The sequence below is a fragment of the Oryzias latipes genome, chromosome 23, assembly GCF_002234675.1.
Source record: "Oryzias latipes chromosome 23, ASM223467v1".
NCBI classification, from domain to species: Eukaryota; Metazoa; Chordata; class Actinopteri; order Beloniformes; family Adrianichthyidae; genus Oryzias; species Oryzias latipes.
In genome coordinates, this window is record NC_019881.2 from 16,135,978 (window position 1) to 16,161,734 (window position 25,757).

At 39.7% G+C, this 25,757-nt stretch overlaps 1 protein-coding gene across 9 annotated transcripts in view; it reads left to right on the forward strand.

Annotated features, from left to right (window-relative positions):
- Window positions 1–21,037, forward strand: part of LOC101155978 (protein piccolo) — a 55,304-nt gene extending 34,267 nt beyond the window's left edge. For 4 of the 9 annotated variants that reach the window (XM_020714293.2, XM_020714295.2, XM_020714296.2 and 1 more), the window contains 15 exons: window positions 1,607–1,715; window positions 1,926–1,990; window positions 2,661–2,845; window positions 3,192–3,242; window positions 3,957–4,087; window positions 9,909–9,935; window positions 10,706–10,799; window positions 10,983–11,054; window positions 11,138–11,384; window positions 13,122–13,310; window positions 14,032–14,173; window positions 15,639–15,700; window positions 16,593–16,727; window positions 18,105–18,250; window positions 18,343–21,037. In XM_020714293.2, the coding sequence (XP_020569952.1) occupies window positions 1,607–1,715; window positions 1,926–1,990; window positions 2,661–2,845; window positions 3,192–3,242; window positions 3,957–4,087; window positions 9,909–9,935; window positions 10,706–10,799; window positions 10,983–11,054; window positions 11,138–11,384; window positions 13,122–13,310; window positions 14,032–14,173; window positions 15,639–15,700; window positions 16,593–16,727; window positions 18,105–18,250; window positions 18,343–18,486 (1,799 nt within the window). In that variant the 3' untranslated portion in view covers window positions 18,487–21,037. Of the gene's footprint in view, window positions 1–1,606; window positions 1,716–1,925; window positions 1,991–2,660; window positions 2,846–3,191; window positions 3,243–3,956; window positions 4,088–9,908; window positions 9,936–10,705; window positions 10,800–10,982; window positions 11,055–11,137; window positions 11,385–11,847; window positions 13,311–14,031; window positions 14,174–15,638; window positions 15,701–16,592; window positions 16,728–18,104; window positions 18,251–18,342 lie in introns of those variants that run through there. The other 5 variants (XM_020714301.2, XM_020714298.2, XM_020714294.2 and 2 more) reach the window with 4 other exon arrangements.
- The last annotated feature ends 4,720 nt before the right edge of the window (window positions 21,038–25,757 follow it).

A 25,757-nucleotide genomic window follows, 5' to 3' on the forward strand; every position in this document is an offset into this window, starting at 1 on the left:
CTTCTGCCTGTTCCTTGCATCTTTGTTTTAGTGTTCTTATTTATTTTATCACATTTTCAATAATTTGTGAATTTAAAGTTCAACTGGTTATCCCTATGACAGTCACACAATCAACACTGTTGGTTAAAAACAACCCAACTTTATGAACTTTCTGTTACTTTGGTGTTGTTAGTGTGCAGAGCCTTCAATACGGTATAGATAACATGGCTAACATTTTTAAAGGATATTTTGGTAACACTTCACAGTGAGAGACCATTATTTAATGTTAACTAATGCATAACTAAGCATTAATTAACCACTAATTAAAGTGTTAACAGACAAATTTATTCATGACTTTGTATTAGACTACTAAGTGTATTATCTAATGCATTAGCTAACATTATTTAATGGTCTCTTACTGTAAAGTGTTACCAAAATATCCTTTAAAAATGTTAGCTATGTCATCTATACCGTATTGAGGGCTCTGAACACTTGTAAAGTGTTCCCCAAATTTTTTTAGGGTTTTGTGCAAAAGCGAATAATTACGTTTAGAGTTTAAAGGCATTCAGGTTAAATATTACAGCACTGTTGTTAAGTACTTTTGTACATTTGAAACTTTATTGCTTTTGAGGTTTTGTCTGTTAAGCGTTTTTTTTGTGCGAAAAAAACAACCCTTGTTTTGTTTCTGCTAATTCATATAGTATTTTTTTTTAAACATTTTTATAACAAAAATCATCCAAAAGTTTCACACAGAGTTTTCAGTTTTCTTCTTTTTGCTGCAAATGTGTGGCAAAATAAATGTATTCAATAGCTGTCACTTCCTCCATTGAATTTTTAAATTAAATACTCACAGCCAGAGCGTATTGCCATTACCTTAAGGTTTTTTTTAAATTATGATAGTTTATTTTATGCTGTCTAAGTGGGCATATTTGAGTTTTGCTTTCAAATAACACATATTCTTAAAAAACTATAAGATGTGAACATAAACCTGCAGTGCACATTTGACTAGATATGTTTTGTTCATAAGTAAAAGCAACACTGTATGCAGTTTTCGAAGCAAACTGAGGTTCAAAAACTACAATATTTCTTGATTTCTGCAATCAAGAGGACTCAAAAAGTCTATGTTTGAATTTTTTTTGCTTTAATCAAGAAAATGTTGAATCAAATGCATTGCTTGTAATTGCAAAGAAAGCGCTTTTGTGCTGTTACTCTAAAATTGTCGGCTGCCTCAATTCAAATGAAAACCTGTTCATCAGTTTGTGACTGCAGTGCATCATTCCTGTCACTCAAACACTTGCAGTTCGAGAGTGTCATCGCAAACAAAGAAACGTCCTGATGAGCTGCTTCAAGCTGTGTAAGTCCTTCCAGAGTGCAGGGTGTGCTGTGGAGGGTGCAGTGTGTTTGCTGTGTTCATTTCTGGAAACTGAAGGCAGAAATTCAAACAGTTGTGTGCCATTGCAGTTTTGAGTCTTTTTTTCTCTTCCCATTTCTAAGGGGTTAAGTTTGGTGAAATTTGATTAAAACTGTTCATTTCTTTCTTACACATATGCAAATATGTTTTTAGAAAAAGTTTTATTTTTTTTAAAGCATTTTCTCTGAGTGGGTTTGTGTGCAAAACCTTTTATAGGAATGCAAGTCCTGGAGTGGAATGGCGTTTTTCTGACGGGGAAAACCTATGAGGAAGTACAAGGGCTTGTTGGGCAATTGTGTAATGAGGCAGAAGTGTGCGTCAGACTGTAAGTATTAATTGTAGACTACATATTTCATCTTATGTCTTAAATTGTCTTTTTTCATGTCCAGTATTTTGGGGGTCTTTGGGTCCCTATAATAAACCATTTTAAGAATTTTTCTTATACCAAACGGAATCATTTGTTTTATTCTGTCTATTCTTATTAGTCCTACTAGATGTTTTGCTTCTGTATGTCTTGTTAACCTTTACATTTCAGTGACCTCAACATGCTGACTGAGTCTGAGGGTTCCCAACACCTGGACTTTCAGGAACACAGCAAAGGTGAGGAATGGTTCATTATCCTCCTAAATTAGATTATTCTGTTTTTAAATTATTTTTGTCATTGCATGGTCCTTTCTAGACAAATCTACATGATAACAAAACCACAATAGAGTATTTTATAATATTGCTAACCTTATTATAAAAGCCTGATGAGAATTTTTTAATTTGTGTCTTTGAGTTATTGTTTCCTTAAACATTTTTATTTTATTTTGAAAAATTGATGGATCTGAAGGAAAATTAAGGCTTATGAGGTAAAGTACATCTTATTGGTATCTGTCCCTTTTTTGGGGTTACTTTTAGTGTTTGAAACCATTTTTTCATTTCCGATTCTCTTTAGTTCATAGATTAGCTTAGTTGTATCTTTTAGGTTTCGTTAAAACCTAAAAGCTGATTTGAAAAACAAACAAACAAAAAAACAGGTTTTTGCAAAGTTTATTAATAATTTGGAAATGTTGGCGACGGGTTAAAAATCAGTGTTATATTTAACTAATATTGTTTTTTATTTTGATTTAAAAAAACGATAAAAAAGCTGTAGCTGCACTGCAAGGTTGTTAAACACCATAAACTGCTAGGAATACTCTCAAATTTTGCATGTTTTCCAAAAATGAGCAGAGATTAAAACAAAAGAATTGGACTGACGCTGGGATTAATCTGAGCGTAATCTTTACAGGTGAGAGACCGCCCAGGTCTCCAGGTGTTGATCCGAAACAGCTGGCGGCTGAGCTGCAGAAAGTTTCCCAGCAGCAGGCTCCTTCATCCACGTCTTCATCCAGCCTACCCGCCCCCACTTCCGCAACTTCCAGCCCCGGTCAGCCAGGCTCCCCCTCCATCAGCAAAAAACGCCACAGCAGCAAGGCACGTCCTGTCTTCTTTTGAATAAAAAAAAAGAAAAAAGAAAAAACATTAAGTAGCTGCCAAATAAGCATGTTTTGTAGTCTGTGGATCTACACCATATATTCATATATTCAGTCTTTAATTTCTTCAAAATTATGTGTAGACATAACAGAGAGGTTAGATTTTTTTTATTAATCTGAAGTGAAAACTTGTGTTTAATTATAGCTGAACTTGTGACTTTTGCCTTGAGCGATAAATCAAACACAGCGCAGAACTATATGTTGTGTACAGTATGCTTCATACACCCACTGCTAAACACATGATCCAGATTTTTTGGTAGCACAGTCTAAGCTTTGGTCTCCTTCAGACTGCAGAGGGAATGAAGATCCAGTCCCATCCTGTTTCTGGAGAGATCCAGGTCTGTAAAATGAAACTCTGATTTCTCAAACAGAAATGCATTTTCACAAAATTAAGGCAACATCAATTAAAATGAGTTCCAGCTGCAATCACAGGTCCTTAAAGACCCACTCTGAAAAACATTCGCAATGCTTTTTAAATTACAATAATGCCGTTTTTAGCCAAAACTTGAAAAAAACATGTCATTTTCTAGGACATAGTTTCTGTAGAACAGGAGTAGTTCATCAGAGGGCAGAGTAAGCCTACCCCCATTTCCTGTTATCCATCTGCTTACACGCTCTTCTGCAGGCTTACTGCCCCTCACATCCCCAACCTAACATCACTGTTGCAACAAAAAAATGTCAGATGGTAGTTTCTACATCACATCTACAAGCTTTTTCCAACAGATATTTTTTATATGCTCCTGATTCACAATTATTTGAGTAAAGAAATAGTCAGAAATGCAATTTTGATCTTATATAAATACAGGTATGTCCTCCATTATGAGCAAAATGGCAGAAGAACATGTTATTATCACCCTGAACACAATTTCCATCAGAATGGAATACACTGCTTGGTATTTGGTTGCTTCCTCAGCCTTCATAAAGGAAAAAACGAAGTTTCTATTAAAGCTCTGGCTGAACCAACCTAGACAATCTTTCCCGGTGCTTCTGATGCTGCTTTTCTCCTCAAGTGTATTGAATCCATTCTAATTTAGTTATGTTTCTTTTCTTAGCTCCAAATCCACTATGACAAGCAGCTCGGCAACTTGATTGTTCACGTGCTGCAGGCCAGAAACCTTGCGCCGCGGGACAACAACGGCTACTCTGACCCATTTGTAAAAGTCTATCTCCTACCGGGTAGAGGGTGAGTCATAAAAGGGGAAACTGGAAGCCCTTCTTCAGTAGAGCAACAGGGTTGGTCAAGAGATTAGATAAATCTGTGTTTTTTTATTAAAATAGAAGGACTTGTTATATTTTTTAAACTAGATTTAAGCCGTGCGAAATATAAATAAGGGCCCAGAATCTGCTATAAATGCTGCTCAGGCCACTGCTCTCTCCATTCATTTTAAAATCGATTTGCAATTGATTTTAAAAAGACCATGACATCTTCGGATGTGCAGCACATGCTCTTATTTCAGCTCCATACCACCAGACACAGAAAGCCCATCAAATCTTTTTTTCAAATTTTTCAAATAAACGTCCCATCACGCGTCTCGCCAGTCTTATCCCGCCGCAGGACGACATGAAAAATCACATTACCTGAACTATTAGCTGTTGGTGTGTTGGTGCAGGAGTGCAGTGAAAATCAATGGCCCTCATATTTTTCCTTGCAATACGATCCACATTCCCTCATTCCCCTTTAGCTCCTTTCTCGCCATGATTGCAATGTAATGCAATTGACTCTCCCACCTACTCTCCTGGATGAGCTAAGGTCCCTCCAGAAGTTTTTTTTTTTTTGTTCCATTAATCACGTTGAATAAAAGAAATTAGAAGTGACTCCCAGGTCTTTGGTTTGTTGCCAGGCAGCCCCCACTGAGAGATATACACGACCATGAGGCTTTAACAAACTGACATCTGTGCACATGTGTTTGCAGCACGCTGCTACATCATGCACACAGGCCTTGCACAAGCAATAACAGACTTTCAGCGTCAACTGCAATTCACATAGACAGCTGCGTCAAAGATCTCCTGGCAACCACATGGAGGTCCTGGTGACTAAGAAGACAAGCTTTGTGCAACAAGAAAGAAAGAAAAAGTGATTGTCTGGGCAGTGAACCAACTTTTCTGCAAATCAATTGTACTGAGGGCAGAGCAGGATTTGAATGCTTGACGCTGCCGTCTACTTCTCAGTCATGTCCCTGACTTCTTGGTCATGACAAGACTGAGAAGTGCTGAGGAGGCAGATCGTGTCGATTCGACAAACTTTTTTCAACAAACTAAGAAATAAGGATGAGTATCCCTGAAAAAAACAAAAAAACAGGAAGATCTCTTCATTGTCTGTCAAATTTGTATGTCGGCAAATGATTTTATCTCTTCCTATCCTCACCTTGACTTTTTCACTGCTGACCCCTGCAAATTTAAGTCTAGTCTTTTAAAATATGTCAAAGGATTGTGAAAATTTGAAATAATAAACTTCTCTGTTTTGTTTTCTTTTAATATTTTCTCTTTTATCATATTTATTAGGTATATTTATTGTGAAAATGTTGTGATTTTAGTCAGTGAATTTGGCATATTAATGAATAATTAATAATGAATTAATAAAAAAGCATAGCACAGATGTGACTATGATCCCACCAAGAACAGTAAAATCAAGGACATAGACCATCAGAATGACTCTGCAACAACCATTTAGACATGCAAACAATATGAGAAAATAGTCAAAGTTCATACATTTGACTCTGATTTGAGGTCTTTCCCATATTGCCTCCTGTAAAGTTCACACCAGCTGCACTTCCTGACGACGTGCTGCTTCAAACTCAAACACCTGCTTTGTGCTTACGAGTGACCATCTGTCTGGATTTTTAAACATTCCCAGAATATTTGCAAAGCGATTGTGCCAAGGAATTTCTTGGGAAAATTTGCAAAAGGCGAGCAGAAGCGTTGAGGATAGCAGACACTAACGTAAAAGCTGTTTCACAGTCACTACCTACATTTTGCGCATATTGCATGGATGAAAACTGGTCATAAGTGAATGTATGTGAAAAAAAAGTAAGAAAATGTGTGGTCTTTACGTGAAATTTTCCCAAAAGTATCATGAATGCACCACTTTAAAACCATGGAAGAACTACAAAAAAAAGGAAAAAAACACGTACTGTTAATCTACATATACAATCTAGCCACAGGGGTTGCAAGCCAGTTGCCTCTGTGCCGGTCCCAAGCCCGGATAAATAGAGAGGGTTGCGTCAGGAAGGGCATCCGGCGTAAAAATTGCCAAAATAACCATGCGAATCATCCACAACACTTTAGACATACCGGATCGGTCGAGGCCCGGGTCAACAACGACCGCCACCGATGCTGTTAACCTACAGGGTGTCGGTGGAAATTTGACTACTGTTGGTGGAAGAAAGAGGGGAGGCAGAAGGGCCCGTGGCCAGAGAGAGAAGGGAAAAGGCAGGAACATAGGTTTGAGAATAGGGACTCTTAACGTTGGCACAATGACAGGGAAAGGCAGAGAACTGGCAGACATGATGGAGAGAAGGAAGGTAGATGTACTGTGTGTGCAGGAGACAAGGTGGAAGGGCAGCAAGGCACGTAGTATTGGAGGAGGATACAAACTGTTCTATCATGGTGTTGATAGGAAGAGAAACGGAGTAGGAGTGATTCTGAAGGGGGAGTTTGTAAACAGTGTTCTAGAGGTGAAAAGAGTCTCAGACAGGATGATGAGCCTAAAGTTAGAAATTGAAGGGGTGATGGTGAATGTAGTCAGTGGGTATGCGCCACAGGTTGGCTGTGAGTTAGAAGTGAAGGAGAGATTCTGGAGTGAGTTGGATGAGGTCATAGAGAGTATCCCCAGAGGAGAGAGAGTTGTTATTGGAGCAGACTTTAATGGGCATGTTGGTGAGGGCAACAGAGGTGATGAGGAGGTGATGGGCAGGTTTGGTGTGAAGGAAAGGAATCTGGAGGGACAGATGGTGGTGGACTTTGCAAAGAGGATGGAAATGGCGGTAGTCAACACTTACTTCCAGAAGAGAGAGGAACATAGAGTGACATACAGAAGTGGAGGTAGGAGTACTCAGGTGGACTACATCCTATGTAGACGAGGTCATTTGAGAGAGGTTAATGACTGCAAAGTGGTGGTAGGAGAGAGTGTAGCCAGACAGCACCGCATGGTGGTGTGTAAGATGACTCTGGAGGTCAGGAAGAAGAAGAGAGGGAAAACAGAAAAGAAGACCAAGTGGTGGAAGCTACAGAATGAAGAAACTTGTGAGGAATTTAGGCAGAAGTTGAGACAGGTCTTGGGTGGTCAGGATGAGCTTCCAGATAACTGGGAAACTACAGCAGAGATTATCAGGGAAACAGGTAGGAAGGTGCTAGGTGTGTCATCTGGAAAGAGGAAAGACGGTAAAGACACTTGGTGGTGGAATGAGGAAGTACAGGAATGCGTCCAGAGGAAGAGGTTGGCTAAAAGGAAGTGGGATGTAGAAAGGACTGAGGAAGGTAGACAGGAGTACAAGGAAGCGCAGCGTAGAGTGAAGAGAGAGGTGGCAAAGGCCAAACAGAAAGCTTACGATGAGCTATATGACAGGCTAGACACAAAGGAGGGAGAGAAGGACTTGTACAGGCTAGCCAGACAGAGAGACAGAGATGGGAAGGACGTGCAACAGATAAGGGTGATTAAGGACAGAGATGGAAAAGTGCTAACAACCCAGGAGAGTGTACAGAAAAGATGGAAGGAGTATTTTGAGGAGCTGATGAACGAGGAAAATGACAGGGAAAGAAGGGAGGAAGATGTGGTTGTTGTGGAGCAGGAAGTAGCAGAGATTGGAAAGGATGAGGTTAGGAAGGCTCTGAAAAGGATGAAGAGCGGAAAGGCCGTTGGTCCTGATGACCTACCTGTGGAGGTATGGAAGTGCTTAGGAGAGACAGCAGTGGAATTTCTAACGAGGTTGTTCAATAGGATTTTAGAGAGTGAGAAGATGCCTGAGGAATGGAGGAGAAGCGTTCTGGTTCCGATCTTTAAGAACAAGGGTGACACGCAGAACTGCAGCAACTATAGAGGAATAAAGTTGATGAGCCACACAATGAAGCTGTGGGAAAGAGTAGTGGAAGCCAGGCTTAGGAAGAAGGTGGAGATTTGTGAGCAGCAGTATGGTTTCATGCCCCGTAAGAGCACCACTGATGCCATTTTTGCTTTGAGAATGTTGATGGAAAAGTACAGAGATGGACAGAAGGAGCTGCATTGTGTGTTCGTAGATTTAGAGAAGGCGTATGACAGGGTGCTGAGGGAGGAGCTGTGGTACTGTATGAGGTCGTCTGGAGTGGCAGAGAAGTATGTCAGAGTAGTTCAGGACATGTATGAGAGAAGTATGACGGTGGTGAGATGTGCTGTAGGTCAGACAGAGGAGTTCAAGGTGGAGGTGGGACTACACCAAGGATCAGCTTTGAGTCCTTTTTTGTTTGCTATGCTGATGGACAGGCTGACAGACGAGGTAAGACAGGAATCTCCCTGGACAATGATGTTTGCGGATGACATTGTAATTTGCAGTGAGAGTAGAGAGCAGGTGGAGGAACAGCTAGAGAGGTGGAGGTTTGCTCTGGAAAGAAGAGGCATGAAGGTCAGTCGTAGTAAGACAGAATACATGTGTCTGAACGAGAGGGATCAAGGTAGAAGCGTTAGGTTACAGGGGGCTGAGGTGAAGAAGGTGCAGGAGTTTAAGTACTTGGGGTCAACAGTTCAGTGTGATGGGGAGTGTGGAAAAGAGGTGAAGAGGCGAGTGCAGGCAGGTTGGAGCGGGTGGAGGAAAGTGTCAGGAGTGTTGTGTGACAGAAGAGTGCCAGCAAGACTCAAAGGAAAGGTGTACAAGACAGTGGTGAGACCAGCTCTGCTCTATGGGTTAGAGACGGTAGCAGTGAGACAGAGACAAGAGGCTGAGATGGAGGTAGCGGAGATGAAGATGTTGAGGTTCTCCTTAGGAGTGACCAGGTTAGACAGGATAAGGAACGAGTACATCAGAGGGACGGCCCATGTTGCCTGTGTTAGCGACAAAGTCAGAGAAGCCAGACTGAAATGGTTTGGACATGTTCAGAGGAGGGATAGTGGATATATTGGTAGAAGGATGTTGGAGATGGAGCTGCCTGGCAGGAGGGCAAGAGGACGGCCAAAGAGGAGATACATGGATGTCTTAACAGAGGACATGAAGTTGGCTAATGTTAGGGTAGAAGATGTCCATGATAGAGTGAGGTGGAAAAGGATGATTCGCTGTGGCGACCCCTGATGGGAAAAGCCGAAAGAGAAAGAAGTTAATCTACATATACAAGAACCGTGTGTGATTATTGTGCTGTTTATATGCAATTCATTTGATTGTGATATGTGCCCCGTATACGCAATGTAAAAGTTACACATTGGTGGTACATGCGGTAAAAGTCTGCTACATGGAACAGTCGAGGAAAGCCACAAAATTGCGTATGCATCTTGCAAAGTTTGCGCACAATTGCGTAAGATTTATGTAATAATTGCGTATAAACTTTGTTAAATAAGTATAAACTGCATAATTTTCAACAGACCAAAAAGTAAGAACAGCTCAAAGCAGAATTCACGTAAAGACCCATCGGCCGAAACCCTCGACAGACATCTGCGCACATCGACGAATGACGAACGCAAGAAACCCAGAAGGATCCTAAGCTAATGCTGGACTTTAACCATAAAAAGGAGTGAAACACTACTTGAAACTAGGTCACGATTTAAGGACTCATCTTTGAGTATGAATGATGGGGACACTGCAGGTTGTCAAACAACGATTTCATGACACCTGTGCACTCCCTCTACCAAAAAAAAACGACACTTCCCTGTCCCTCTCTGCTGCACACAACACTTTTTTTTTGCTCCTTTTTCAAACTCACACCTACATTTGAAGTCCACTTCCTTTGAGCGCTCACAACCCACAGTTCCATGATGCCCCCACGCCCCCATCTGACTATTCTTTCTGTATGTTGTTCTCTAATTTAATGCATGCTGGACCCCTCAGTCAGGTCATGGTTGTCCAGAATGCAAGGTATGTGAATTGCCCACTTTGGTTCTGTTTTGGTCTAAAGTTTGCTGTGGTCAGATGATGGCCATGTTGAATGGGGTAAAGGTTCAACTCCCACTAACTTCCTTCACCCTTTAGCCAGCCCACACTTTCCTTAACTCCCTTCTCCTTGAAAGCACTGTCTTGTATTTTTGCAGAAACAAAAGGTCTCTAAATGTGTTTAACCTCACACATTTGAAACAAGTGCTCCCCCCCTGTGATGTTGTAATCCTTTAATTATGTCGCCCAACATCATACTGACTCCTGATGCCCTGCTACCCCCAAAACAAGCTCTTGTCACTTTGCTGTGTCTTATCATGTCATTCTTTCTAGTAAACTGTAGAGTAGAACGTCCTTGTCTTTCCAAACTAACTCCACAAACGTGCTCATGCCTCACAGTGTTCAATAAAATCCTAAACTCTGCAAAAAACATCCATCTTAAGAACAATTTCATCAATGTCTTTGCTCAAAACTAGTAAAAGTAATACTTAAGCATTTTTTCTTCTTTCTGGTATACATTTTGTATGCTGTTTGCTCTCAGAATGGACTTTTTTGCAGCACGCTGTGACATCATACACGCCATGCACGCAGGCCTCATGCATCATCACCATCCAAACAATGTGCTTCACCCTTTTTCTCTCGAGTGTCACTTGTGCCCAGCTCTAAACCTTGTGCCCATCACAGTGCTGTGGTTCAGAAACCTTCAGTAATGCAATGTGACCGACTCCATGTATGCTGTGCTGTGTCCCCTGCAGCGCCGAGAACAAGAGGAAATCCAAACACGCAGGAAAGAGTCTCAACCCTGAGTGGAACCAAACGGTCATCTATAAGAACATCCATTTGGAGCAGGTAATACATAAGATGGAGCCGGAAGATTCTTGGTGAGGATCCGCAGAAATGCTCCTTTCTTTTGCTGTTATGGGCCGTACCATTATTTCAATCCACACTAAAAATGACAACATAGATCTGTTAAAATGTGCAGAATCTCCAATTTTGGAGATATTGTTGCCACTATTTCTTTGTGTGTTGCAGCTGAGGAAGAAGACTCTGGAGGTGAGCGTCTGGGACTATGACAAGGGCTCATCCAATGATTTCCTCGGAGAGGTAAACAACTTTTACTGAAAGAGCTTGAATTGAGTGTTTATTGAATATATTTTTCAATAATATATCTTCTCTTTGCTGCCCAGGTACTTATCAACCTTTCGGATACCTCCCAGCTGGACAATATCCCTAGATGGATCCCCCTCAAGGAGCAGAGCGAGGGGGATCACCACAGACGCTCCCACTCAGGCCAGGGCCGACACGGCTCCTCCAAACCTTCATCGCAGCACTCTTCTCCGAAAACCACCGCCTCTGTGCATGATAATCAGGACTCCCCTAAATCATCCGTCACCAAAAGCCGAAGCCATGGGATCTTTCCAGATCCAGCCAAGGGTAGGAAAAAATAAAATAGCCCTTTGGGCGCCTGGTTTTATCCTCGTCATTCCCAAAAAACCCTCCTCTCTGAGCTCTGTTCCTGTGCCTCTCTGCCTTTCTGCATCTGTTTCCGTCTCTGCAATTGTGTGTTTCACCTGCCTTCCTCAGTTTTTGCCCCCATTTTAACTTCTGCTTGATGCTTTTTGCTTCCTCGTGGTCAGTTTTCATGGTTACCATAATGTCATGTATCTCATCCACCTTGGCTTTCCTCTTTTCCTCTGAGAGGGATGTGGAAGGCTTTGAATGTTTCCTTCTGATTAGGACAAAATAACATCAAATTAAAGCAAAAAATTCGTCACATATTTGAATAGATTTTCCAAAACGGTGACTTCAGAGGATTTAAACAGCAGGTCAGAGCCTGTGAGTTTACTACATTGAAAGACAGCTTTGTTTGGTAATTTGGTGAATCTGGTTGTTTTAGATACACAGGTGCCCACTATCGAGAAATCTCACAGTAGTCCTGGCACATCCAAGCCTTCCTCGTCCGAGAGCCAAAGCCACGGACACAGCCAACACTCTCGCTCACACGGCACTTCACGCTCCAGCAAAAGCACATCACGGCAACACCGTCAGGACAGCAGCAATGGAAGCAGCGGAGGCGCTGCCATAGCAACGAGTGAAGCCCAACAGCAGTCTCAGCAGCAACCACCACAACGCCTCCAACCAAGTAAACCAAGACGCAAATGAAGCCCACGCAGCATGGCCTCCTCACACTCATCTGTTCTGCCTTCTGTTAGGTTTTTTTTCTCCCCCTCCCTGACTTTTTTTTTTTTTACACTTTGACTTTCTCTGGTTGTCCTCCCTCATTGTATCCTGCGAGTCAAGTGTCCCCCACTGAACCTCTGAATTGAATCACAAGGGCTTGTGGCCAGCACCTCCATTCTTCTTCAGACCTTTACTCAACCCAAAGAGGCATTCAATTGCACTTAAAAAGGCCAATTCGAGTTTAAAAAAATGATTTCAAGCCTTGATAGAAGCCATAAAAAAGGTTTACACTAAAATGTATGGTCAATAATTACTGACACGTAAAGAGAAATTAAATTTTACTTCAATTAAAAATAAAAGTTAAAAAACAAGAAGAAACTACATTTTTCAGTTAATTTTTGCCACATTTTTATAACCCCAACACCACAATTTAAGTGTTTTGCAATTTAGAACCTAAGATGGTTTAAAAAAATGTCAACGTGTCTGTAAAAGCATTGTAATTCACCTAAAACACAGTTAGAAACTGATTTACGTCCTTCCTATCATAAACCTCTTTGGTTTCTAATTTTTCCTTTTTTATTTTTTTTTACTTTGTTTTTTCTTTTGAAGAAAAAAACAAATTTTCTGAAACCCCCTCACAAAGATGGCTGTGCATGCATTCTACGCCAATCCCACCTCCCCTCTTTTCATTTAAACAACTACCAGACCCACAATGCACCTCAGTAGATGCTGCACACCCTGCCCCATTAGAGAAATGCGGGAGGGCCAAATGTGCACAAGAGACTGTGGCTGCATGTGAGTAGCAGTCACACTGGTTGCCATGGTGAGGATACAAGAAAAGAAAAAAAAATTGCTCTCTGAATCTCCATCTTGCTCCTCCCTCCATCCATCTTGAACTGGGATCCCATGACCTCTGTTTTCTGGTGTTGACTGCCCCTCAACCCCTCCTCAACACTCCAACGTCTGACCCCTGAAAACGAACTGATCCAGGCCAAAGAGCCCACTTCCCACTCAGACACCAGAGACACAGCGTTGTGGGTGTGCTCACCCTTCAGAGGGCCCAATCTGATTGGCTGCCTGCCCTGCCATCGATTGTGTCAGCCAAAGGGAGCAGAGCAGACGGCAGACACCTGACCCTCAGGAAAGCTGTGTCAGAAGAGAGGCAGCGGAGCACCGGAGGTGAGCGTTTGCCCTCAAGACTCACCCCACCCCTCTGTCGTGTGACTGAAGCACAGATGGAGAGAGTGAAAGAAAGAAATGATGCATTGCTACTAACGCACACCTGCAGAAAAACAAAGAGGAAAGTCTTACAAGCCACGAAAAAACACCAAGCACCCTTTCGCCTCTGCTTTCCTTCACAAATATTAAAAAATCAGTCTTAAAAGATAAATGTGTGCACTGTGAGATAGTCTTCCTGCATCATGACTCCCCCACTGAAACTTTAAGAGCCAGCCAGCGAGTGGGATTGTGTGGAGGACACGGATAGAAAGCAGTGTCGGCACGGATCCTGTCCTGCATCGCATCCACGCATCTCACATCATTCATGCAGCCTGATGATAAAAAACATCCAAAACACTTCAGCTAAAATATTTTGCACTATTTTCTGATGAAACCAAGTCTATATTTATCCTGAGGCGTTAGCATAATAGCAATATTTCATGGCGATCGCTAACAATGTCTTTTTTTTGCCTCTGCATCAACATGAGTATGTGACACTGTACTGTCTAAAGCTGTCTGTGTTCCAAGTGACTCTGTTTAGTTCATGTGCTTCATGCCAGTTTGTGTGTGATACATTGCAGTGGAGCCAAGCTTATTTCATTTTTTTTGGTAAAAAAAAAGCACTCAGCAGAGACAAAGCTTTTCCCCTCCTCTCTGTTTTTGGTGTTGGTTGTGTGTGCAGCGCGCTCCAGCTACAGGTCTGGGGATGCTCCGGTTACAGCAGCCTCATTAGACAGTGGACTGAGTGGAAGTGCTTACAGTCTACTGGATGAAGAGGAAGAGGCAAATGAGGTGGACAGTGCCATCTTCCAGGTGCCCCGATTGTGAGTCACTTGTTCTCTTGTTCAGTTTTATTTATTTTAACACCAATTCAAATAAAAGCGGATTTAACACAAAAAGAAAATTTATGAAATATGTAAATAAATCCTTTCAAATCAAATAAAATCAAGAAAACATTGCAAAGACAAACTTGACTTAAAAATTTGTCCTAAAAGCTTGCTGGGATTACACAACAAAACAGGTTTCACTATCACCTGAGTGATGAATGTCCTGAGGTGGAAAATTTGGTAAGGTCTTAACCACTACATCAAAGAACTGAGAGATTTATTTGGAATTAAGATGTTTTTTTTAATCCTTCGATAAAATCCACAGAATTTTTTTAATTGATATAGATAGAAAACAAAAATTAATTGATAAAGATAGGCTGCACGGTGGAGCAGTGGTTAGCGCTCTTGCCTCACAGCAAGAAGGCCCTCGGTTAAAGTCCCGGCTGGGGGACCTGAAACAGAACATCAATGGGGGACCTTTCCATGTGGAGTTTGCATGTTCTCCCTGTGCATGCGTGGGTTCTCTCCGGCTTCCTCCCATCATCCAAAAACATGCTTCATAGGTTAATTGGTCAATCTAAATTGTCCCTAGGTGTGAGAGTGAATGGGTGTGTGATTGAGGACATTCTACCCTGCGACAGACTGGCGAACTGTCCAGGGTGTCCCAGGATAGGCCCCGGCAGCCCTGTGACCCCAAAAGGGAAAAAAAAAGAATATAAAATGAATGAATGAATGATATAGATAGTATTAATGATGGTGAATTTTTGCACACAAAAATGTTAGTTTAAGATGGAAAAATATTGATACGAGTGTTCAAGAAAGAAGCACATTGTGTACCCACTGACACACATTTGACAAAGTTTTAAAATGCTGCTACTTTATAACAAATAAATAATTATCAACTAATTTTGCATTTTTTCAACACTGTAGGTTGTCATTTAAAAAAATAATAACAATAGAAATGAGCAGGAAAAGCCCCTCTACTGCCCCTAGTGGAATGAATGATAACGAACCATAGGGCAGAAACATGGACCAAGTCATGTACAATGGGTTTTTAAGGAAGGTTTGGGTTATGCTATTGAGAAAGAGGGCTCAAACATGTATATTTCAAATGTCATACAAATGGAATAGTGCTAATTTACTAAACCCTGTGTTGTTTTGTTTTTTTCTTCTCTCATTTTTTATTTTGTTTTTGGAGCATTTTTTATTTTTTGGCATGCAGCAAGATGATATTTCAGGGTTAAGTAAATTAACCTTCTGAGTACAAGAGGGTCCCCTTTGTTATTAGGAAAAACTGAAGTCTTAATTAGACTGGAAAATAGAGAAGACTGCTAATTTTACATCTTAGAACAGATGTGGTAGTATTGTGGTATGAAAATGTTTGATTGCAGTGAATAAAAAGTTGCAAACATGTTTAAAATATTAAAGATTTTAAAGTAAACCTTTTTTTTTCTTGTTTTAGGGGAAAAATCCCAAACGGAACAGATGTGATGTCATCATCAACAGTACACAGTGATGCTGAAGGTTAGTCAAACATCTGCTGGGATGTTTGTGCTCATTTCAAAGTGGATTTATTCATGGACACATTACTCGTGAACTCACAGCACTATATTTACCTTTTCTAATGGCATTGAGCTGTGATCTAAATTCATTTTGTAGGTCATAAGGCTTTTATAAGTTTCCTTCTTCTTCCCATTCCCTTTTAACCAATTAACCAAACTCTATTTGACAATCTCCATCCTTAATAGATTCATTGTGTCAAATATCTGTATTGTATATGTTGGTGCAAATTTATCTGAATCTGATTAGGAACAGTTACAATGTCAAGAAAATGGCATCATTTTTCTTTTACTTGTTTTCTTATCAATTTATGAATGAATAAATTGAATAGATTTGATAGATCTGATGTGTAATTTCTATTTTTTTTTTTCTTAATTTTCTTTGTTTTTATTGCTGAAACTTGCTTAAAAAATAAAGCAACATATGGATATCTCCATGTATATACATTGTATAAATGTTTAAACCAATGACTATAAAAAACCTACCGATTGAAGTATTATTTATGTGTTGCTTATGTCCCCTCAAAATGAATTATTTAAGTCGGCACACAAAAATAGATATGGACCAAATTTAGTGTTTGCCAGCATATTTTGACCCAGCTCTCACAGCTGTAATTTCCTCTTGTTGCCACAGCAACTAGAGGCCAAGGCTTCATAACTTATTCATTTTAAACAAATAAAGGGCGATGAAGGATGTTTCTCGTGGCAGTACTATTTATGTCCACTAGGGGGCGTGTCTAAGAGAACAGATGGCACATTTTACAGACAGATCAGGTGACAGATCACTTTAGTAAAACTTTTACTCCACAGACACCATTTCTTTTTTGTATTTGATTCATAATTCTTTTTGTTTTTAGGTAAAACTCAGGTAATGGGGGAGATTAAAATCGCCCTGAAGAAGGAGATGAAGACAGAGGGGGAACACCTGATCCTCGAGATCCTTCAATGCCGCAACATCACTTATAAGTTTAAGACTCCAGACCACCTGCCTGGTAAATATGAAAAAAATGTACATTTTTAAAAAACAGACAGCTGGGAAATCCACATGGACAACAGGTCTGGGTATACACATTCTAGAATTCCACAAATGCTGTTGTCACATTGTTTCTCAGCCAATATAGTCTTGTGAAACATTCTACTTTTCCAATAAAATCCTGAAAACTGTATACCGGTATTTGCAGGGCTAAAACCCCCACTGGGACCTTTTAAAACTCCCACAAAAACTACACACCTGAAATTCCCCCATGTTCTGATGGTTATAGGTATTTCATGTAACTAAATCACTGTATGATGTCAAAATAGTGCTCAACGCTGTCTCTTACTCCCAGAAATCACAGATTGCTGCCCAACAGCGCCTTCCCTTGTGATTTGAAGGATACGTGCTAGTGCTCTAGCTGTCTGCCATTTGTTTGATTTGCATTTACTTCCAGATGGGACCCACAGACGAAGCTAAATTTCCACTAACAATAAAAAAGTTGCTGTGCAGTACATGTTTTGTGGCTTTTTGACAGTTATCTGGGAGGGTTATGCTGCCTGTGTTCACAGATACCTGCATCTATTTGAATAGGATTGTTTTTGTTTTTTTCCTGCACATCTTTAATTTGAATTTTCAGGTGACATTTAGAGCATTTCCCAGACCCTAAACAATAAAGCTGAAGTTTGTTCTGCTTTGGGATCATAAACAGGTTTTTGTTTCAGTTCTTTAACAGTAAAAAGAACTTTCTGATTCAGACAGGATGTAATTTCAGTTCCAACATCTAATATGAACACATCTGCTTCCTACACCAGCTTAATATGGATGCACCTGGAGACAAAAACAGGTTTGAGGTCTCAGCAGATGCATTTTAGTTCGGCATAGTTTCATTTAAGGCGTTCTCCTTTTTTTTCTCCTTTTTGGGGAAGAGGATAAATTTAAGGTCAACAGTCTTCTTCCTATGAGTTTAGGCAGATTCCATCAATCAATACTTAAACCCTTTATCTAACTTACTTGAGAGACTTTGAAGACCCACTTCAATAAAAATATTTTTTTTAACATGTTCTTGTGGCATTTCTCTGATGATGGAGGACATATAGAAAGAAAATTAGATTTCAAATTGCACTTCTGAGTATAAATGTATTCAAATTATTAGGAATCAGGAGCAGATGAAAAACACCATTTGAAAAAGAGCGATCTTCTGGGCTGCCAGAAGAGTCTACTAATGAGAGGGCTCCGGGCTACCGGGCCCACTTCGAACAATCTGGTGCAACACCAGAGACCAAAAGATCAGGGACTTTTCCAAATGCATGGCTTGCTTAAATAACCATGATCTAAACTGTTGGTTCTGAATTAAACTGGAGGTATGAGAAGTTTGAAACGTATGTGTCTTTAGATCTCTATGTAAAGTTGTATGTGGTGAACATCGCCACCCAGAAGAGGATCATCAAGAAGAAGACTAGAGTGTGTCGTCACGACCGGGAGCCATCCTTCAACGAATCGTTCCGCTTCTGTATGAACCCAACCGGACACTCACTGCAGGTAATTTTAAACCTGGTGGTCGATTATTAAAGATTGCTGCTGGAGTGTGGCTTTCCAGTAAGGTTTCTTCTCCTCTCTTCTCCTAAAACCAGCTCTTCTTGGTGTCAAACGGTGGCAAGTTTGTGAAGAAGACTCTCATCGGAGAGGCTTATGTGTGGCTGGATAAAATTGACCTACGCAAACGCGTGGTGAGCTGGCACAAGCTGCTCGCCAGCACCGCCCAGATCCACTCCTAGAGGGGGCAAATCAAAGGCGGGAACTGGAGGAATTTGAACGGACAGGAGTCGGGTGGGAAGAGGAGAACGTGGGCTCTATATCTGGATGTTTGGACTGATTTTTCAGCCTTTCAGGAAGTTGATAAGCGATTACAAGGACTCATGTTTACAGGAGGCAGGCCTCATGAGAACACAAGTGCTGAGGTCAAAGGATCAAAACCAGGTATTACACGCTTTAACTCACAAACATTCACCCACAGCATCACTTCACACACAGAAGGAACTTTCATTCCAGAAGATACAGGGAACAGACACACTTGTACTTTCTAATCAACTAGCTCAGATGATAATGATTCAAACGAAGGCACGTCAATGCAGAACACTCTTGATTTACAAAGCATTTTGAGGATGTTTTGAGTTCTGCCATAGAGACTTTCTATTTATTTTTGTATTATAATATATGTATTCTTTCTTTTCTTTTCACCTATTTAAAAAACCTTTGAAAAAAAATCCCTTAAAGGAAACAGATTTTCTAATACACTACCTAGCATTCCAGTTTAAAAGTAAAAAATATCTGCACGTTTTTGATTTTATTAGCAAAAAAAAAGATTTATTTAGAACTATTTAATTTAACGAATAAGAATTATTATTTGATGAAAAAACAATAAACAGGACAGTCATTTTAAATTGGATATTATATTGGATATTATAATGTGTGCTCATATCTGCTCTGCACAATAAAAGACCCTTGTGGTTCACTTTGTAAATAGTGAAGTGTCATAGATAGAGTATAAATAGATACGTTTATCACAGACAATCGAGTCTTGATGATTGTGGCATAAAAGTTTTCTTCCTTTCATGGCGCCCCCGTAGAATGTGAGAGCATGTGAGATTTCCACTCTGTCAGTCAGAGCAGTCGACTGATCAACGCGCGCTACTGTGGTATTTTGCACTTTTTCCCGCTTAGAATGTAAAACTGCTCAAAGTGGAGACTTCTGTTCAGCTTTGGGGAAAGGGGGTGGGTTGAGAGGGGAAACCACGGCGACGTCAGGTGTGGCAGCGAACAAGACAAATGTGCCATGCGCGAGGAAACCCCCATCGTCACCTGTAGATACAAAACTGCTGTTACACAACTGTTTTAGCCTTCATTCGATGATTTTGGTTGTCTGTTTTTCACTTTGAAGTGTCGATGTTTTATCTTTGAAGTGTCTTCAGAAAAGGGGCATTTTTTGGGGGAAGAGTCAAGAGACACTGCTGCTGGTTCATTCAAGACTTTCAATTAAAAAGATCAATTAATTACAGTACTCCAAGAAATTGAGTGGTTTCTATGCAACCTCCACTGCTCAGAGGTACAAGCTGCATCTTGACTTAACCAAGAAATGTGATGGGAAACATCAAGTTTGTTTTCTTGTCCTCCACTAAATGATTTTAAAATGATTTCCTTTTTTTTTTTTTTACTTGTGATGTTGGATTATTTTAACACCTGCCAGACTATTTCATATGTTGTATCATATTTGTTTACAGTACACGTGTACAGATTTCTTTTTATACACAATCTGTTGGTTGTTTACAACATTTAGATGGCTTGAATATCAAAAATTGAGCTTCTTTTCTTGCCCTTGAACACAGAAAAATGTTGAATCAAGGTAAAAAAAACCATTTTTGTGCACTCCCCACTTTAAATAAAAATAAAACCAGACACTGAAATTGAATAAGATTCAGACTAAAGTGATAGTAATTCTGAGATGTGTTTTTGAGTGTGTGCTTCTGTTCGGTTTGAGTTAAAGTTGTGCATCATATCATGTGTGAGTGTCCGTGTGTCCACTCCAAGTCCACGCGTGGCATTTTCTCTACCGCATATGTCTTCATTCAAGTGCTGTCTAAAGCGTTTAACTGTGTCGTAACACACAAGAACCTACACATGATCACACACACTGATGCCACCAATCTGTTTTCAACTTTGTAAATACATTGGGTTTTTTTAATACTGGGATTTGGGGAGAAATAGGTCTTTTAGCAGTCAAAAAGTAATAATGATATTAATCAAAAGGTGTTTGATGAGTAAAAAGACAGATTTTCCTTTAGATTGCTGTACAGCAGATGGACCAAAATGAAGTGTGTCTCAAAATTTCCCCGACCCTTTACACCAAACGTTTACCGGAGCCTGACACAGAACTCCTAGGATCAAGAGAATTCACACGTGCTCACACTGGATGTTGCATGTTTTGTTGGTGGTTCATACTATTTTTGTGTCCAGATATTATTGCAGAAAATAAAATAAGCTGAGAAAGAGCTAGAGAAAGTTTTAGAGTAAAAATATCATAGATGGGGTAAGAGGGGGGGGGGGGTATTTAAAGAAAAGCTATAACTACTGATGATGTATGCTGACTGTACAAAGAATATGCTCGTAAAACCTGTCTGGTTTTTCACTTGTAAATTAAACAGAAAAATTGATTTATTGTCATGGTTTTGTGATTGTACACAAGGAGATATTGATGAATTATGCAAAAATGTGCTGTAAAAATGGCTGTTGGCCCATGTCTAAATATTAAATATCAGTATAAAGAAAAAATGTTTTGTTTCTTCTTGAACACTGTTGTGGAATGTTCTCCTCCAAAATGTTGAAGTACCAAAAGTAACCAGATGGTGGCACCAAACTGCTTTTTAGGGGATTTGAGGAAGTCTGTGGTAACACCCTCTGACACAGGTGTTTCCACTTATTTCTGCTGGTTAGTCGTTTCCTCTAGGATGTGTGGGAGGGTGCAGATGGCCCTTGCTGACAGCTTGGCATCATATTTGAGTCAACACCAGGTGCCTCTCAAGTTTTTTTCTTCTTCTATTACAATAACCAATCCAGCATTTGAACAGGTTGACATCTAAAACAGATTAAATAAGTAAGCCGAAAGTGACAGATTTATTGTTGCTTTTTAAGTGACTAGATGCCAGATACTGATTACTAATTTTTTTATTTTTTTTTAGCTCAAAATATAATAAATTGTGTGAGGTGCAAGTAAATTGGATTTATTGTTGCTTTTTTTGCAGAAACAATTATATTATTTTCTGTTCTCTTTTATTGTCCGATCTAATGATTAGGTCAGTATGATTTACATGCCTTTTTGCAGTTGAAACCTAAATTTTCCAAATGGAAAACACATCTATTGTGTTAATTTTTTTTTTTTTTTTTAGAAAATTATTTTGTGCTTGTGAATATGTCAACTCTCTATGAAGTTCTCCTTACTTGTAGCCCACATTCTAAAGCTGTCAATTTGCTTTAAATGCTGCAGAATTACTCAATCAGGGCTGCACGGTGACGCAGTGGTTAGCGCTGTTGCCTCACAGCAAGAAGGCCCCCAGTTCAAGTCCCGGCTGGGGGACCTGAAACAGAACATCAATGGGGGGCCTTTCTGTGTGGAGTTTGCATGCTCTCCCCGTGCATGCGTGGGTTTTCTCCGGGGTCCCCGGCTTCCATCCACTGTCCAAAAACATGCTTCATAGGTCAATTGGAAACTCAAAATTGTCCCTAGGTGTAAATGTGTGTGTGATAGTGGCCCTACGACAGACTGGCGCCCTGTCCAGGGTGTACCCTGCCTTTGCCTCACAAGTGGCTGGGATAGGCTCCGGCAGCCCCGTGACCCCGAAAGGGACAAAACGGTAGAAAACGAATGATGAATCTTACTCAATTATTTTAAACTGAAATGGTTTGAAGTGTGAGATTTTGGTTTCATTGACTGAGTGATAGAGATACATTGAAGCAGTTAGCACAAGGGGGTGGTCATCTCTTTTTGATAAATGCTTTTAAATTTGTTATAAAAACAACCATTTCCTAAAAGATTGAGTCTGAGAATTATGTGTGATGAACAGAATTTTAAGACAAAGTTATTCTATGAGATAGCATTTGTTTACTTCTACTTTATGAACAGTTTTTTTTTTTTACCCACTTTGGTGATCAATGCCATCCTGACAGTAGGTCATTTTTAACAGGTTCTTGTTGTTGTTGTTTTTAGGTTCTTTAAACAAAGACAATGTAAATTCAAAATAAAACCACGGTCCACATTTATATTTAACTATAGTTTTAATAAAAGTGCAAAATCCTAAGTAGCATAAAATGAAATTAAAAGATCTTCAAAAATGGTTGTGTCCCTACAAATGAACTTTAAGGTTGTTTAACTCTTAATCTTTTAATTATGATTGTGCCATTTTTAGGCAAAATTAAAAAGCCTCTGTTGTTTTCTTGGACAAGGTTTCTGCAGCACGGTAAGAGTTTATCAAGAATTTGCTTCTGAGTTTTGGGTAGGGCTGTTGTCATGGAAGTAAAACCTTTTATGACCATGCTCTCCCACCAGCTTACAGCCCCCCACACCCCTAATTCTAACATTAGCGTTGCAACAAAAATGGTGAGCAATATTAGAGCTATCCAGCTGAACAGTTTTGAGCCAGACACCAGCTCAGACAAGGAAAGAAAAGACGTACATGGATCCATTCTTGTTCAAGTGGACACGCGGAGCAGAAGAGGGAGACTTTGGCCCGCCCATTTCTGTTGCTGCGTCACAAGAGCTCTTTCAAACAGCATTTGTTCATCTGCCCCTGTTTTGAATAAAAACAAAATCCTTAATTTCTTTAAACATGTCCTCCATTATGAGAAAAAGGCAGCAAGAACGTGTTAAAAAACACGATTTTCATTTGGAGTGTGTCTCTAAAAACCGACTGATGCAGTTTTCTATTTTAAAGATAAATATCTCCTTTGGTTAATAGTTTAATATAAAAAATGACGAATTGCCAGTTTTCATCTGTTGTGAGTTTTTACATGGTCTATTCCTGCAAACACCATAAACATCTATTTGAGCCACATTGAGTTTCACCTTAAAGTTAAGAACAATGTAAATACAACATTAGTCCTGCACTTCAATAAATTAAAATAAATTTTGCATTAAATGGATCAGCTGCCAGACTTCTAGGTGTTCTTGGGCTTAAAGGGAAAACAAATTTCGAATTCCTAAGAAAAAGTTGACATTTTTACAGATTATTAGACACGTTTCTCTTATTATTAGCATACATCTTATGGGCAGGTGAGAATGATGACAGGTGAGGCACTGCCCTTACCGTATGTCCAGAAGGTACTGAATTATTACTACATGCTACAAGAACATCTTTTCAGATTTAGATTAGTGACTAGAATTTTATATTTTTGGACATATCTGAAGTAGAAGAAATACATTTATTTAAATTCTTTTCTGAGTGAACATTTGTCCACATCAATTAATTTGACATTTTAGAACAAGAGTAATGAAAAGCTAAACCTTCTCTTGTCTCTTGAAGACGATGTGATCAAAGGATACTGCTCTCATTCCGAGATCCCTCATGTGTTTGTTCATTTAGCTTCAGTCTGCCTCTCGGTAACTCCTATCCTGCTTCCTGCCTCTCATTTTGCAATGGATCCTTCAGATCTTTCAACTCTAAAGATGTGTTTGTTCCCCTCATTTGCCTTCAAAGATACCGCCCACATCAAACGGGGGGCCTCAAAACGTGCCAGTGCCATCCAGCCTCCCGTGAGCCACTGAGCAGTGAGATTGATCAAAACGACAGAGATCCAGGAAAGCCGGAGCAGGAAATGTCGTGTCGCTGAATACATCATCTCAACTGAGGTTGGACAGAGGTTGGAAGATTTAAGCATGTGATTCACTCAAATAATAGAGAAAGTAATCAAATTTGAGAGCCTAGAACTGTTTTCTAAGGTTATCTCTCTACTGACAATATAATTTGCAATTAGAAACCTGCTGCTCATTTAGTCTAGAACTAACTGTTTCAATTATTGTTATTAATCAACAGTAATACATTTTTGTTTTGTTTTTTTGCCTTGGCTTTTCTGAAAATCTAAAAGAATGCCTTTGACTTTTTAATTTTTGGCCAATAAATGTCCAAAGAAGTTTTATTAAGTTATTTAAACTAGTGACTATCTGTTTTGAAACCCAGAGATGGTGATCTGGGTCTACCGCTATACCACCAGGGCAGTGTTCTGGTTCAAACTAATTGGTATGCTTTTAAATTTGTACATTTAAAAACTTAAATATAAATATAATTTGATTCTAAAATAAATCAGCATAGATTTATACTGTAATGTAACCTACATACTGTGTCTGTGCATAAAGGAACTCGATGGCAGAGGCCCATCACATGAAATAACATAAGATCACCCCTGAAGACAGGTTGCTGTCTGTGGATGCCTGTGTCTCCCTGTGCCTGTTCTCATCTGTGCCTCAACTTCCCCTCCTGACAAAATAACTTTTTCTCATAGTAATGTGATCAGTCAGCGCACAGAGGGAGCCAAAGCTGCCACAGTCCTTAGCGAGACATCATATCACACTCTTTCACGTTCACTTTCTGTCTCTGAGTCAACAAGGTGTAACTATGTCAGGCATCTGCCAGAAGATGACAGTAAGGCAAGAAAACAAATTTATTTTCTTTTATTCTGTTGTGACCTACAAATGTCATGACAGAATACAAGAAAAATATTTAATCTTAAAATAACTCATTCGCATTTTGTACATAATGTTTGTCAGAGTTGCATTACACTCTTGTCTGTTATGTGTGAGTTTTTTCAGTTATCCTAACCAATACATAATGATTTCAACATATACATGGAAAAAATTAGCCATCAAGACAACAGATGGGTTATTTTAGTATCAATTTAAATTCACTTTATTTTGTCCATAAAGGCAGATAAGGTTCCTATACAGTTAATGGAATTTGCCACAAACCACAAAGCTTGTGGGAAAATTTACTTTAAACAGATCTGATCAAACCTGACTTCTGATCTGAACACTAGTAAACATCAGTTAGAGGAGCTGAAACGTCTAGGCACATTGCCGTTTGCTAACTAAGAGATGGTTAAAATACCGAATAATACAGAAGTCTCATTTACAATTAAAGAAATCACTGAGTTGCAATATTGCCTCAGAGGTTCTAAATCTGTCATTTTAGAATGATTTTATTAGGCTGACTTAAGGAGTCTTAACTAACTCTATTAAACTTCCTCAAGAGCACAAATGCATTGATTATAGCTGCACAGGAACCAGCCCTGAGCACAAGATCTATGGAACCAGAAATCTACCTCACCACAGATGTTGAGCAAAGATGCTCCTGAGACAAGACGGTACACAACAGCGGAGTGTACAATGTTATTGTCCGATGTTATGAAACAGTGGCAAAACGTGAAGAAACACCCAAGTCAAGTTATGGTTGGAGGTCCCAAACTTGAGGAACACGCCAAGATCCTGTCTCCTTCACAAGATGGC